The 16005-nt window shown below is 41.6% G+C and overlaps 1 protein-coding gene across 1 annotated transcript in view; it reads right to left on the bottom strand.

The window, feature by feature from the left end:
- Nucleotides 1-2069: 2069 nt before the first annotated feature.
- mosmoa (modulator of smoothened a) overlaps nucleotides 2070-16005 on the bottom strand; it is a 41201-nt gene continuing 27265 nt past the window's right edge. Inside the window, exon 3 of the mRNA XM_062453985.1 lies at nucleotides 2070-7718. Within this exon, the coding sequence (XP_062309969.1) occupies nucleotides 7534-7718 (185 nt within the window). The 3' untranslated portion in view covers nucleotides 2070-7533. The remainder of the gene's footprint in view (nucleotides 7719-16005) is intronic.

Genomic DNA, 16005 nt, shown 5'->3' with positions numbered 1-16005 from the left:
AAGAGCAGAGGGGAAAGGACGCAGCCCTAAGGAGATCCGGTGCTGATGGACCGGGAGTCAGAGACTTGTGTTCCCAGCTTAACGCACTGCTTCCTGTCAGACAGGAAGTCTGTGATCCACCTGCAGGTGGAGTCGGGCACGTTCAGCTGGGAGAGCTTGTCCTGAAGCAGGGCAGGGATGATGGTGTTGAAGGCAGAGCTGAAGTCCACAAACAGGATCCTGGCATAGGATGCTGGGGAGTCCAGGTGCTGTAGGGTGAAGTGGAGGGCCATGTTAACGGCGTCATCCACAGATCAAGTAAAAAATCACATCAAACACAGACTATGCATGCATTAGCAGGCAGCTGTGGTGGCGTATACGGGGGCCGGTTCTGGTGGGCTGGTCTGGATAAAAGTCCAGGGCCTATTTTTACTCCCAGTCCGTCCCTGCCGCCCTGCAACATTAAGCCACCCCCCTGATAAAATATGTTCCCGAGGCTATGCATTTATGTTGTTAATAAATAGGTTAACAATAAATTGTTGTTGTACCAGCAACATCTCCAAGTTTTGTTTTTCACTGTAGAAATCTCAAATTTCATAATGATTTGCCAATGCTAGAGAGTACCGGCACCTTTTTTTCTCCACTTCAAGCACTGTATACAACCCTGCTTCTCTCAAATGTGACTTCAAAGTGCTTATGTATAAGCACTTTGAAGTCACAATCACAATCATTCTTAGAAATAGTTTAGGGCCTAAGTATCTTCGGGAGTAGTCATGTTTTCAAAATAGGCGCTTTTCCGTGTTTTTCACCTCTTCTTCATGTTAACCCTTGTGTTATCTTCGGGTCATTCTGACCCATCAGTCATTGTGACCCACCGTCGTATTGCGACAACTTTACCGCATACAAAAACAAAGTGAAGCATTTTCTTTTAACCGTCGGGCTGTCTCAGACCCCCCACATTGTTAATTGGTTAAAAGAAAATTATTTATTATTTTTGTATTGGGTAAACTTGGGTAAACACAACGGTGGTTCGTTATGAAACTTTGGGTCATGTGACCCAAAGGCAGCACAAGGGTTAAAAGACAGACAGTCCATCAGAAGGGTCCCTCCTCTGCTAGATAAGCTCTACCTTTTCCGGTAGAAGTTAATGTCGTTGTGTTTTACGATTTGTTGTTGAAGTGTTTTCATATTTGCTGTTGTGTTTTTCTATTTGCCGTTGTCCTTCATGATTTGTTGAAGTTTTTTCATATTTGCTGTCGTGTTTTCATATTTGCTGTCGTGTTTTCATATTTTTTGTTGCGTTTTTCTATTTGCTGTTGCATAGCTGCCAACTCTCACGGTTTCGCTGATGGTAAGAAGCAGATAGTCTACATCTGTGGTTTTCAAACATTTCTTTTTCGGCGACCCACATTTTCAAAATGACAAACCATCGCAACCCAAATGATATGAAAAAGGGTGTTTGCAAATATAACATTTTACTATCGTTATTATTTATTTGTACACGTTTTAACAGAATAATTTGTTCTAATTGTCATCAGTAATAATATACGCCACCACAGCTGCCCTGCATGCACAGTCTGTGTTTGATGTGATGATAGTTCGGGAGTTCGATACTTAATACCCCCGCGCACAGCGCGCGAGCCAACAATTTGGGCCTTTATTTGAGCGCAAAATATTTTTTTGAGCTTTATGTAAAATAAACCAGCAATAAACCAACATGGTAAAACCTTGTCTAGTGGAGGTGATGTATTTTTGTCCCTTAATTTTTAAGCCCTACCCTTACATTTCTTAGCCTGGTTTTCCATAGTTATTCTTCTCCTGGTGCTCCCGATGGCCAGTCCGCTACTGCGGGGCTGTGCCGCGGTGGTGGATTTTCAAGTCATATCAGTTTAAATTCTCGTGCTGTCATGCAATAACATGAACTTAGTGTGAACTGGGTTAAGGAAGCAAATGACTATTGGCTATATCTGCAAAAACACCAAAAAACTTCACAGGTTTTTAACTGTACACCATTAAAGACTACAATAAATGAAAACAACAGAGTTGATTTAATCCTTTAGCAATAATTTATTTAGGTAAATTTGCTAAATAACAGAACATGTAAGAAAAAAAAATTGTTTATAAAGTTTAACTTAACAAAGCGAGAAACAGAAATAACTCATTAAATATATAATCAACAATACAGTCTGTGATAATTTGCAGACTACAGCAAAAAAAACATTTATTGTGAGTATAATAATCTTCAGACATTTCAGGATGGAAAACTAAAATAATACAAAATAGACAAAGTCCCATTTTGAAATAGGAAAATACTTTTATGTGACTTTGTTGAATACTTAATTTGTTAAAACCTTATTTGCCCCACTAAAGAGTCCATGTATACAGTGAAATCATAACTAAATCTCAGTGTTTTAATATAAATCTGAAAACACAAATGTTGTGTGTGTTTGTTGTAGGGACATGTGAGATGGCAAATAAAGAAAAGAAATGTCCAGAAATGAATTTATTCATCAGCATGAGTTAGTCCAACAGTTGCCCTAACACTAAATTATACAGATTTTGATCCACAGCATTGACTATGAATGAATGTGCTTAAACAGTAGGACCACGTAAAACTCTTAATGTATTTTACATGATGCAATTTGGTCAAGGATTTGCTCATGAAATGTGTATTATTATGCATGGTGAAGCTGGCTTTCGGCATAACTACGTTTGAAACCATGTAATTATTCTTATATTACCCCTCAGTTGGCATTGAGTTATCAATTTGAAAACATAATCACTTTTACCAAACAACGCATGACACCTAGTCAGCCTGCCAGCAACTTGTTTAAATTAATAATTCATTCAAAATTAGTACTACAATTAAATAACCTGCATGGCTAGTCAATGTTGGAAAGATGTGCAAAAACGTTAAGAATGACTGTGTTCTATAAACTATTCAAAATTGTAATAACTTCCTTCCCTCCTCAAACAATCAATAAACGTATCTGGACAAATGGTCAAATGTTCCTCCTTTCCAATGACTCTGAAAAGGTTTAGCTGTAAAATGTATTAAGTGGATGAATTAGCTAGTCATAGACAGGCTGTGGGACCAGAGAGAGCCAGCCCCATCTGGACAGAGCAGTCCTCCTAGGACTGTCAGAGCTGATCAGGGCCCTGCTAACTCAAGCCACGCTACCAATGTACCCAGGGGAGCCCGGCTAAATCAAGTCAAGCACTTATCTGTGCAGGCTCCAAGCTGACTTCATAACATGTCACCTGAACCCAGACATACATAGGTACAAACTCACATGCACTCCAACAATATCAAGATATGTCTTGATAAAGACGTTTTTTACATCAAGAATATAAAGGTGTACCAATTGTAAAAACAGGACAGAGAGAAAAAAAACAATGCAAAGAGGGAGGGAAAACCTAGAGTCAATGTGTGTGCTCAGAAAGATCTACTGTCAAACTATGAAATACACAGAGGTACCAATAAATAATGTATTGTTCAACAGTTTTAAATTGATCATTGTAGATCGAATATATTTTACTGTAGGAAAGTATTTGTCTGGGTTCTCTATCTATATGTAGACAGTCTTCCTGTTTGCCATATATAAATAGAATTGTTAGAATGACGTCACCAGGAGAGAACGATGTGTGCACCCTCTGCAGATGGCAGAGAAACGTATCCACCAATCTTTGTGTAGGACAGTACAAGGTCTAGCTAGCCAACCATCGCTGTTGAAAGACAGATGCATTACAAGCTGCAATAAAAAAATACATTGTCAGAACTATCCATATTAACTGGCCAATTAGGGTAATGCATAAGCAAGAACCTGTCTGCGTCTTTGTATGCAAAGAGACAGATGGGAGATCCACAACATATGTTGATATGATCATTTTATTTTTAAGGGTTGGATAGAAGTGGGTAGCACCTGTTGCTTTCTGAAGAGAGTAGAAAGTTTCACGGCTGAACTTTGTTATCAAACTCTCAAGCTATCACTCTACTGAAAACAGGTGCAGACTTAGTTCTGGCTGGCACCAACACCAAAACATCTGGCCCCACATGTCCTGTCATCTGGATCCAAAAGCCCAAACTACTCCCACTGGCTCGTTCCAGGTCCACCACAGACCTGGACATGATGGTGGTTGGTCAAATGTTACTGGGCGCTTGTGTAAATTGGCCTGGTGTGCCAGATGAATGAATGTGTACCTTTGGGACTATTCCTTAGTTTTCCTGATACTAGGCAGGTTCAGGCAAACACAGACCATACTGACCAGGTCTAGAAGATGAGCCTTTGTACAGCAGTCAAGTAGAAACTTGCCTGCTTGTTCGACTGTAAGTATGAACTTTGTCTATTCTACATTTTGAAACTTCATGTACATTGTGGTTTAATATTTGTAGTTCATGCACGTTCTTCCATAATATTACAATACAATAGATCAGCAATACCACTATTGTACAAAAAGGTTAGGGTACTGTTTTAAAGTTCATACATTTCTTTATTGTAACTAAAAATTCTAAAGCAATTTTGGGAAAATCCAATGTTGATTCAGGTGAACACCATGACACAGTCATTTCAAATACAGTACATTGTAAACACGGAAAGCAAGGTCTCTTGTAGGTTTCACACACTAAACTGAAGGAGGGTGAGTGCAAACTTGTAAATTTGTCATGAATACTGTTTATAACTTTTGGCAGCAAATGAAAAATTATATAAATAAACAAATATAAATAGTTAAAAGATGGAAGGTTTCACTTTTCTACACAAGCAACTCTGGGGCCCACTCCCCCCCCCCAAATAAAATAATAATAATTTACAAGCAGTTTGACCACAAATAGCCCTTTTTAAAGCAACCTGTTTGGCTGCAGATACATCAAAAGTGGATGAAATACAAAGCAGGGAAGGCTATTGTGAAAACATGTCCCTATATGTTGATTTGGAAAAGAAAAAGGGAAAAAAACACATTTGAACAATATTGAGGTAAAGTTAATTTAAAGATTGTGTAAAGCAAATTCCATGATTTGCTTCTCAGTACATTATATACATGTGAAATTAGTTCCTGAAAGCATGTGCAAAGCACGAAAACTTTATTGCACTGAAATGTGGAGTTAGACCGTTGAACAGTTTCTCTTCCGTTTTCAGCTCAGGTTTTGTATAGGTGGAGCCAAAACCCGACCGATCTACGTCACAGCGACATATCTACGTCATATCACAGACGGTTGCATTCTGTTACTCAGCTGGTACGATAGAAAGACAAAGTAATTAACCCTCGTGCTGCCTTCGGGTCACATGACCCAAAGGTTCATAACGAACCATCATTGTGTTTACCCAATTTTACCCAATACAAAACCAAATAAAAATACTTTTCTTTTAACCTTCGCAATGTGGGGGGTCTGAGACAGCCCGACGGTTAAAAGAAAATGCTTCACTTTGTTTTTGTATGCGGTAAAGTTGTCGGAATACGACGGTGGGTCACAATGACTGATGGGTCAGAACGACCCGAGGAGAACACAAGGGTTAATACATAAAACACTAAGAGACTGCAGGTAGGTCTGTTCTGATATCTGCAATTGATTTAGCTAGAGTTCATTCATGCCTGTGAATGTCCTACCCGGCGGAAGTAAAGATTTCTTATTTTTCCACTCATCTACAGTTTTATATCATATGTTTTTATGCCTTAGTGACCTACGCAGCTGGGAATGGCTGTATTACATCTCTATACGTAGCGAACAGAGTGATCGTGTCAAACACGCGCCCTTTTTTCAGATTTTATTCAGTGATAAATCATTTGCAGTGATCAAGGGCTTTCTGTGTTAAAGTCTGACCAAGGCAAGACACAATTTATAGGGCAGGCGTTGCCATGTCTGGACAAAAAATAATAACAATAGGTTGAATAAGAAAAAATAAAATTAAAGAATGAGGTAAGAAGTTCTCTTTTCTCTATGTTTTGGGTGCTTCTTCGGCTATTGGTTAAACTGTTCAATACACAGTGTTTCCTACAACAGAATAGTCTCCCTTTGAATCTACACAGAAACAAACTTGTCATGGCACAATCACAAACCAAGGCAGAAAGCGCAAGCGGCCTGCAGATCTTTACTGAGCATCACACAGACTGAGAGTAAGAAAAGCTTAGTAGCAACTAAAGAAGGACAACAAATACTTCTCACGTGTTTGGATTGAGATTTCCATCTGGTTGAATGCTCCCCTCAATGAGTTTGTGTGTATGCGCATGTGTTGCTACTTGGATCAATTCTGTGTGAGTGTGTTTCAGTAAGCGTAAGTATGAATGCTTGTATTAATTTGCAAGTATGAGAGAGTGTATGTCGGTGTGTTCAAGGGCATTAAGAGCAGCAGAGAGGCACAGCCCCACAAACGGACCTGACCTGCGGTCCTCGTGCTGACCTACGCAGGCAATTTTACAACAAAACAAAAACTGGACTTCTGCTTCATTCAAGTTTGACATAGCCAGATTACTCTCAGTCCTCTTCTCCCTGTCCACTCTGTCCTGAGGGAGCAGTGCATAGGTGCTGCCCCGCTCGGCTAATCTGTACAGTCAGCTACAGAGGGGAGCCTTGCTCTGAGGGGGGGGGTTGAGTCTGAGGAGTTCTCCCTCTCTCTTTCTTCCTCCTCTCCACCTTAATCACTTGCTCCTTGGAATCAGGGCTGTTGAGCGAGATATAGGGGGCACACCTGCGATCACTACCCCAACCCAAGACAGCTGGGTTGCCACCACTTGCGCGCATCCTACGAGGTGTGGGGTGGGGGTTGGAAAGGTCACACAATGAGGTCCAATCCAGACCCTTTTTCTTCTTCAGTGGATAGTGTATGGTGGTGGATGTACACACAAGTGGAGTGATAAAAAAAAAACACAACTAAATTAGCTAGATGCCAAGGATAGCAACATAAGTGGTTGTGGTGGCAACAGTTCTTTTTTGTAGTGGGGGGAAGGAAGGAGAAGGCAGAGAAATGGGTAGGGGATTTTTCAGGGAGGGTAGTCAGAGTGAGCAAAATGCACATGATGATGTCACAGTGCCAGTCACCTGGAAACGGTTGGGGGGGAGAGTAGCTTTCATCTCCCTCCCTCTTTCTCAGCCTCCCTCACTTTCTCCATCACCATGTCAAACCTCCACAGTGCAACACCATCAGGTAAGAAGGTTTCAGTTAAAAGACGCTGAGTTGGATAGACTCTGTGGTCCTCAGTCCCCCTTCTCTTCTGCTCCTCCATGTATCCCTCCTTCTCCATCACGCCTACTTCTCCACTCAGTGTCTTTACTTTTCGTTGGTTCTTTAAAAAAAGTGTTTAAGTACATCTTAACCCTCCCCCCTCTCCCTCTCAACCTTGCAGACCAACAGTCCACCAATCCACCCTTAAAGCCATCCATCTCTCCGTCCAACTGTCAGAAAGACAAACATCTTATCTGGTCTCTTGCTGCCAGTCTTCATGTTTAGTTATTCAGTCCTTGTGAGTGTGTGTGTGTTTTTTTCTTCTTCCTGTATTCCTGTACGTTTTCCCAAGCCTCCGGGGTGTGTCTCTCCACCCATGATGACAAAGCAGGCCTACTCAGCCTGGTAGACACACCTTACCGGCAAACAGGAGTCCCACTATGGTGAAGAAGATGGAGAGGACGAAGAGCACGTAGGAGGAGCCCACAACAGTGTTGTTGGGCAGTTTGTAGGGCTGGCCCCCTACCTCATTGATGTAGAAGCCTATGGGAAAGATGAGCGCCGCCATGCAGAACAGGATCACTGTGAGACAGAGAGAGAGAGCCAGAGGGGGGAGAGAGAGTGAGAGTGAGAGAGGGGGGGATGAGAGAGAGGGAGAGAATGAGAGACGGGAGAGAATGACAGAGAGACAGAGATGGAAGGGGGGAGGAGACAATTAGTATTCCTTCCTTTAGGCACTGAGACACAAGTCAAGGACAAGAAAAGAGCAAACCGAGTGAAATGGAGTGATAGAGAGAAAGGTTTACTTTGATCCTACCAGGCAGGACCGACAGGAAGATAAACTGTAGAATAGAGAGAGAGAGAATGCGAGGCAGATGCAGATAAATAAGTGAGTTGGCCCTGTAACAGAAAGAGTCATCTAAAGGGAATGGGAGGTGCCTCAGTAAGGAAGCAAACACTGTGACATGCATTCGAACCACTCTCTGCCTCTCTCTGCCTCTCTCTGCCCCTCACACACACAGTGTAGAGCAGGGCATCAAGACAGGGGCTTTTCTGTGGAGGTCTCTGTTTGAGGTAATTTTCAAATTTTCCTACTTTTATTTTTTTTTCATCTGTGAGGGGAAAACACAGCCTCATTGAGAGAGAAAACTATGTCAAATGACTCTAATCCCCAACAGTGAGCTACACATCACGCCCACCAACCAAAACCCACACATGATCATTTTCCACTCAAAAAGGACTGAATTAGCTCAAAAAGCTCATTTTCTGTCTCTCTCCATCCGAACAGATGGGATGTCTCCACTGCCAACTAGCTAACCAACGTTGTCTGGCTAACCCACAGGGTTGGGTAGACACAGAGGTAATATTTACGTCTTTCCTCTTCCCAGACTTCCCCGGGAAGTCAACAGCCGACTTGGCGGCCATGACAGTGACACATAATATAGGTGTATGAGTACACCCAGAGGTGTACCTCTGACTCTGAGTGTCAGCTTGCTTACCTTAGCTGAATTTGTATCTTACAAGGCCTCCACAGTGCACGTGTTATACTACACCTCCTATCTGAGTTTCTAATGTCAGCTGGTCAGATAGGCTACATTACTTTAAAGTTAACTGTCTACCAATGTATTGTATGTTACAGTAATACATGGTTTTGAGGGCTTTATGACCAAATGATTCATTTTCTGCTTCCACTGATAATCTATGACTAGGAGATAATGTATCAGAAGATGTGTGTTTTGTTTTGTTACATTTTAATTTTGTATTTATTTATTTGTATTACTTTTATCACTTGTATTATTGTTTTTAATATTGTTTATATTTTTTATTGATTTTATGTAAAGCACATTGGGCTGCAATTCTTGTATGAAATGTGCTATATAAATAAAGTCTTATTATAAGACAGAGGGGGACCTTGCCAAACAAAAGCTACCCATTCAGGTGGCAGTGGCCCAGGGTCAGTTACACCTACTGGTACCGACAGACAACCATCCCCCAGCCGCCGTGACCTGGTAGACCACCATCTGCTACAACGTCTCCCTGCAACACAGTCGACTTGTAAGTAGTGTTGTTTTTGGCGGCCTGTTTTAATTTTAGTTTTAGTCTAGTCTTTGTGTCAAGCTGTCATTTTAGTTTTTATTCGTTTTAGTCACGTTCATACTCTTTTTAGTCTAGTCAAGTTTTAGTCGACTAAAAGTCTGAGCATTTTAGTCTTATTTTAGTCAGACTTATCCATGACTATTTTCGTCTAGTTTTAGTAGACAAAAACTGATGAAATTTTAGTCTAGTTTTAGTCGACGAAAACTGATGACATTTAGTCAAGTTTAAATCAATGAAAATGGTATTTTAGTGTATTTTTAATCAAAACATAAGTAGTCTAAGCAGTAGTCTCAGGAGGCATGTTAATGCCAAAACCATTTGTTTAATGTATTGGTCTAGATAGAATAAGGTATTCAAAGTCATGTTGTTGATGCCAAATTCAGTTCAGTGTGATTGCTATGTGAATGACAAAACTAGCTACAGTATTTGGTCAACAAGGAATGCTTAGTACACATGCAGTCAGTCAGGTCGGAACTAAGAATCCACTTTACACTGTCTCATACAAATACACACGCACACACACAGTACACACACTAGTCACACATGGTAACCCACTTTACAGTCTCTCACAAACAAACACACATTCGCTAGTCACGAACGTTTGTCTCAGACTCTCAGTCGGTTTCAGCTCAGTAGCTAACGTCTAAAGCTAACGTCTAAAGCTAACGTTAAAATTAGACACATTAAGCATAGCCTCATGAGTTAGCTAATAATAATAACGCGACTAAACGAGATGAAATAACGTTATAACATTTCGTCTTGTTTTATTTTGTAAACTACATTTCGTCTCGTTTTTATTCGTCAACGATATTGCATAATACATTTAATTATAGTCATCGTCACATGACCAACATTTACGTTGCGTCTCGTCTCGTTTTCGTCACTTGATAAAGGTTTGTTTGTCATAATTTAAGACGAAAGCAACACTACTTGTAAGTCCCTTTCTGTTCCCCCTCTCTCCACCACTCCTTCTCTCCTGAATCGTCGTCCCTCTTGCTCCAGTAGACCCCTGTTCCCCCCAGCACCCAGCCCTCTATGTAAACCAATATGCAGCAGCCTCGGGAGGTCGGGTGTAGCGTTCAGATAGGCACTGCTGCTTAGTTCAGCAACGTCACAAAAAAACATCTAGCCTCTTCCCTCCCTTTCAGAATCAGAATGGGTTTTTATTCGCCATGAAAGTTTGCACAGACAAGGAATTTACTTTGGCCGAAAGATACCGACCGAGGCAGCCATTATCACATACATTGTACAACATTACAGAACTCATGACATGTAAAGGGGGTGGGAAGCCAGCGCAAACAAGCAGCATCTGGACCTGCGGCCGAAAAGGCACTGGTCACAGACCCCCCTGCCACACTGGGGGAACGAAGCAGGCGAAGGCGTTGGATGGGGGTGGGGGGGTGATGGCATATCTGTAGTAGGTGAAAATTAGTGTATGAGTAGGCCTGGGCTGAGGCCTTCGCCTAGGCCACAATCAGTCAGATTCACAGTTCGCAGATTGTATTGCCATGGAGACATCCTTGGTTGTGACCCAGACAGAGACCGCAATCCACAGGTGTCAGTGGGAGGGGGGAAGGGAAAGACTACAAGAGAGTCTCACTGCAGCGCTCTCCAGGGGAGTTGTTGTTCCAGCAACGACCTTGGCCAAGGCCTGTGCTGGTTATGGGGCCAAAAGCAGATAAGATTGGGGTTATTGTTTGGTCGAGAAGCCGCATTCAATATCCACGTCTACACATTATGGTCTCCAAGTCGGTCCACTTTCCTTTGCAGAGCCGCTAACTTCTCCATGATGTTATCCATATTGCGTTGTAAAGTCACAGTCTGAGCGCCAACAGCTCTGCCCATCGCATCAATCATGTCGGGCAGCCTTAGGGGGCTTTTGACAGCTGTAGCCGTTTCATCAATTTTCCGATATACCAGGGCGCAGCGCCCAATCCAATCAGCAGAAAGCCTGTAATCATGGTTCCGAATAGGTAGATGTCTTCCACGTCCTCCATGGAAAGCCCCGCTAGGCACACGACACGCCAATTCTCCCACGCGTCCATCGAGTAGCCAGCTGCGAACGTCCTGTCAGGACAGTTAGGTTTCCCTGAACCCAAGCTGCTCTTCGAGAAGATGGTGTCAATTGCGTTGAGAGACCAGCTAATCAATTCCATGTTTCTTGCTTCGGAGAGTGATGCGGAGAGAGTCTCTCGAGTATACAAGACAAGACAATACGATAGAAGCCAAGCAGGGAAGGTCAGGGGAGGGGAGGGAGAGAAAAATGCGACCGCCTTCGTCGAGAGCCAAAAGAGGCCTGAAACAGGCTCTTAGGTTATGAGAGATGTTCTGCCTTGACACTATGGGAATATTTTTCTCTCCCTGTCTTTTATTCAAGTCCCACAGTCCACTTTTTTGTTACTCTATCCACTTCATTAACATCCTGGCTCACACCTAGCAGTCTAAAGGGGACTTTTCCATCAGAAAGGTACAAGGCCTTTTTTGTGTGTCAGTACTGAATTGCTTATACACTGATTATAATGATCCTACATGGGATCAGGGGGAGAGAGAGAAAGAGAGGAAATTATTTGGAACCTGAGATGGTCAACAGAGCCTCACACAATAGTGACAAAATCCCCTTGTCAACCTTGTCACATTGCTGGCGAGCATGAGATGTTATAAATGACTAAATCATTCCACTTCAGTCTCTGACACACTGAGTACTGAATGCATCGACAGCTTTTACACAGGTTCGAGTTTGGTAATTGTGTGATTCACAAGTATTTTTGAGTGATTTACATTGAGCTGAATCATGATGCATTAATTACATGGTAATGATCCATTGGTGTAAAACAGTGAAACCACCAGGTAAAGACCTTACCATAGCTGCCAGGGTTCGAATCCAACCTGGGCCCTTTTCTGCATGAATTGCCCTCTCTCTCCCTGCCTTTCCTGACACTCAACTTTAACTGTTTAATAAAACATCAATATGCAAAAAATATATCTTTACAAAAACAACAAATATAGCTGCAAGCAATGAAGGGGCCAAGCAGCATTCGATATGGAAATTCAGTAGCTAAAGAAGCAAAGCAAAACCAAAAAACATTTGCAACGCGGTGGCGCTACCCCAAAACTTTCGATTACCTTCACGGCGTTGCGCAAAAGACGTACACCGAGTTTTGTAACGATAAGCATTTGGTAAATATGTCATTTTGAGACAAAATGCACTGGCTAGATGTAGCAGCGTTATATCTACAAAGGACAATGAATCCACTTCTTCTTGACTATAAATCCCCTGACAATGAAACGTTATCGTTACCATTGTGATTATACTGCCAGACAGCTACTGTGGCGTACCTGGCTTCACTAAACAGATAATTCTGTAACACGACATGCTTGACGACTGTGGCTGGATTCGATCCTACGACCTTGCGTTTCAAAGGGGCCCGTCTTATCCCAGTGGGCTATTCTCGCTTCTGGGAAATGCTGTGTTCGGTTACTTTATAAAAAAAGGAAGCCGTTTCTCCCGCGGCGAGCTTTGTCAGATTTGACCCAAGTATAAACAGCTGTAATTCAGTCATATTTTGACATATCAAGGTGATTGTGGTAGGAAGATGATTAGATGACATGCTCGCGATGAAATTTCCAAAGTTTCGTCTCCATACGGTAAACCGTCGCAGAGACAAGGCCTCACGTCCGCTATGGCGTGCTCTTTGTCAAAATCTTTGAAAGGTTTGAGTTATCGATGCCATTTTGATAAATTTTTGTCTGCATGGTCTGAAGATGATCTCTTACAATTTTCATGAAAATCGGAGCAACGGCCTAGGAGGAGTTTGAAAAAGTTGGCATTTCTTAAAATGCAAATCACGGAAAAACCTTTGACTGCTTGTCATTTGACAAGCAGTCAACCGACCCAGAACACTTCTAGACATCCTCAGAACAGAGTTCCGAGTGCATGCAGCAAGTTTGGTGTGAATCCATCAAAGATTTGCTGAGATACGACCCAACTTCCTGTTTGCTGGCTTAACGGCACATTTTGATTGGCTGTACCGGGCAAACGGTTTCGAAAATCAAAAAACCATGTGATAGCTTTTGTGAGGCTTGGTCTGAAGATAATCTCTGCCAAATTTGGTGAGGACAACATTTGTAGGAGGAGTAGAGAAAACACTTTTTTTCAGTAATTCAAAATGGCGGCCGCATCAATTCGGCAGTTATCATGTGTCACACACGGGATGTCCCAAGATATCATGAGACAAACAAATCACTTAATAAAGGCAAACAAATCAACAGTTATTGGCCAAAACACATTTTTGCTTCCTGATGATTGGCTGTACCGAACAAACGGTTGTGAGGATCAAAATTCTTTTCGATTAATTTTGTGAGGCTTGGTCTGAAGATCATCTTTGGTAATTTTAAAGAAGATTTGACAAAAATTGTAGAAGGAGTAGGCTTTCAAAGGTTTTTGATAAAACCGGAAATTACGGAAAATCTATATAACCGGAAATTGACGCCATAAGGTGTGTTGAACTCGTCTTGATCCAGGGAATCCAATGGTACCTCATTTTTGAAAATCGGCATACGCTTAAAAAGTTGCGTGTGTAAACACAAGTCCAACTTTGACCCGTTGGTGGCGCTAGAGTGGTCTAATGGGAGACATGAAACTTGGTGTGAATAAAGAAGGGACTGTCCTTAATGAGTGTGCCAAATTTCACAAAAAGTTACCATATGGTTCTAGGGGCTTCCATTGACTCCAATGGTACAATAATTAAAACTAGAGAGGGTACAATTTCTGGGGAAATTGTAGGGTGTGCTTGCTTGCGTCGGTTGCAGGTGGGTCCGTCCTCTAAGTTTTTCCCTTGTAGTGATATTTTCAAGCATTTAGCCTACTCATATTGCATATTTCATTAAGAACCCCCTTTGAAACAGCTGCGAACCCCCTTTGAAACAAGCTACTGTAACAACGTTGTCACTGGCAGTATGGAATCGCGATTCAAACAGTACCGTCTGCTAACTGAAAATATGCCCCCCAAAACGTAAATAAGTTTGACATTAATGTAGGGGGAAATGGCTAATTCAAAACTACAGAGGGTACAATTTCTGGGGAAATTGTAGTGTGTGCTTGCTTGCGTCGGTTGCACAGGAGTCCGTTTTTTAATGACATTTTTACAAATGATATTTCTGTATATTTTATATAAAAATGCATACTTATTATTTATAAAGATTACATATATTTAAAAGTATCTTTTTTCTGCTGCTCATTTACAACTTGTAAATTGTACTACTACGGTACACTACTGCTGTGTTCGTCTTGGTAGCAATTGCGTTGGTTGAATTGGATTTAACGTTCCGTTGTATGGTTTAGGCTGAAATTAATTATTTTCATGAACATATTGACAACGTTTAGGCTGTGGCAATGAAGTTCAGGTTAGTAGTTAGATAGACTTTTGATTTAAGTAAGGAGAGTGCCGAACATGTTCTGTCGCCGTTTGACTTCCTACAGCTGTGTAGATGTTTTTGTAGTGTCTCGCGTAGGCTACAGCGTTGCAATGATACACTGGATTGAAACCACAGGTAATGATAATTTGACCCACAAATCGTTTACTTGTAATCTAATGTCATAATAAATCCTACAACAAAAATGTATATGTGAGGAATGTTTATTTTAACGATTGAAAACAGATACATCATAGACCACTGCAGTATGTGTTGCCCGGGCAACACAGGCTAACGTCATGATGCTAATACTTCAGTGAAATAGTAGACTACTGTTTCCGAAAGTAGATGTACTTCCTTAATAATATCAGCTTATATTGTACATTACACATCACAATTGTGTGTCATATCACAAAGTAAAATGAGTAAATAGTTATCACCCTGGCCTCTTTGCTTGTGGCGTTTATGCAACTGCCTATAAGTAAAGCAGTTAGCCTAGCTATCTCCCAGAAGTTAACAAGCTGCTAAACTAATGTTCTGCTAGAGGTAGTCACGCGAGTTTTCGTGACGTTAGTGACGTAAGTAGCGTCATTGACTGTGGCTAGCAAGGTAGCCACCGTTAGCTTCACTTTACGCCACAAAAACCCAATTTCTACTTAAACCGTGCAACGGAACGTAAATAAAAATACAAGCAACTCAATCGCTACCAAGACGAAACTTTTGACACCTAGGTTGTCTATGTAGGCCAAATATTTACTGAGTTTTAGGGGGGCAAAAATAAATAATAATATATATGTGAGAGAACAAAGGTTGTGCCCTTGCCGAAGGCAAAGCACACCCAACTAGAGAGGGTACAATTTCAGGGGAAATTGTAGGGTGTGCTTGCTTGTGTCGGTTGCAGGTGGGTCCGTCCTCTAAGTTTTTCCCTTGTAGTGATATTTTCAAGCATTTAGCCTACTCATATTGCATATTTCATTAAGAACACCCTTTGAAACAGCTGCGAACCCCCTTTGAAACAAGCTACTGTAACAACGTTGTCACTGGCAGTATATTTCAGATGGAATCGCGATTCAAAAAGTACCGTCTACTAACTGAAAATATGCCCACCAAAACGTAAATAAGTTTGACATTAATGTAGGGGGAAATGGCTAATTCAAAATAAGTTTGCTAGAGGCAAGCTAGCTGCTGTTGCTCCACATTTCACTGATTGTTTGAAAGCGCCGGAAATGAGAACATTTCTTTTGACATAAAGTTTAGCTGTGGCATTGAAGACAGTACTTCCAGTGGCGAGCCGAGTCTGACTGAGGCTAACGTCAAAACAAGCCGCGGAGTCACTCAAATTCCACGTTTTTTGCCATAT

Source organism: Osmerus eperlanus, chromosome 2, assembly GCF_963692335.1.
Source record: "Osmerus eperlanus chromosome 2, fOsmEpe2.1, whole genome shotgun sequence".
In the NCBI taxonomy this organism is placed as follows: domain Eukaryota; kingdom Metazoa; phylum Chordata; class Actinopteri; order Osmeriformes; family Osmeridae; genus Osmerus; species Osmerus eperlanus.
Note: the sequence above shows the minus strand (reverse complement) of the source record. Positions and strands in the feature narration are given on the sequence as shown.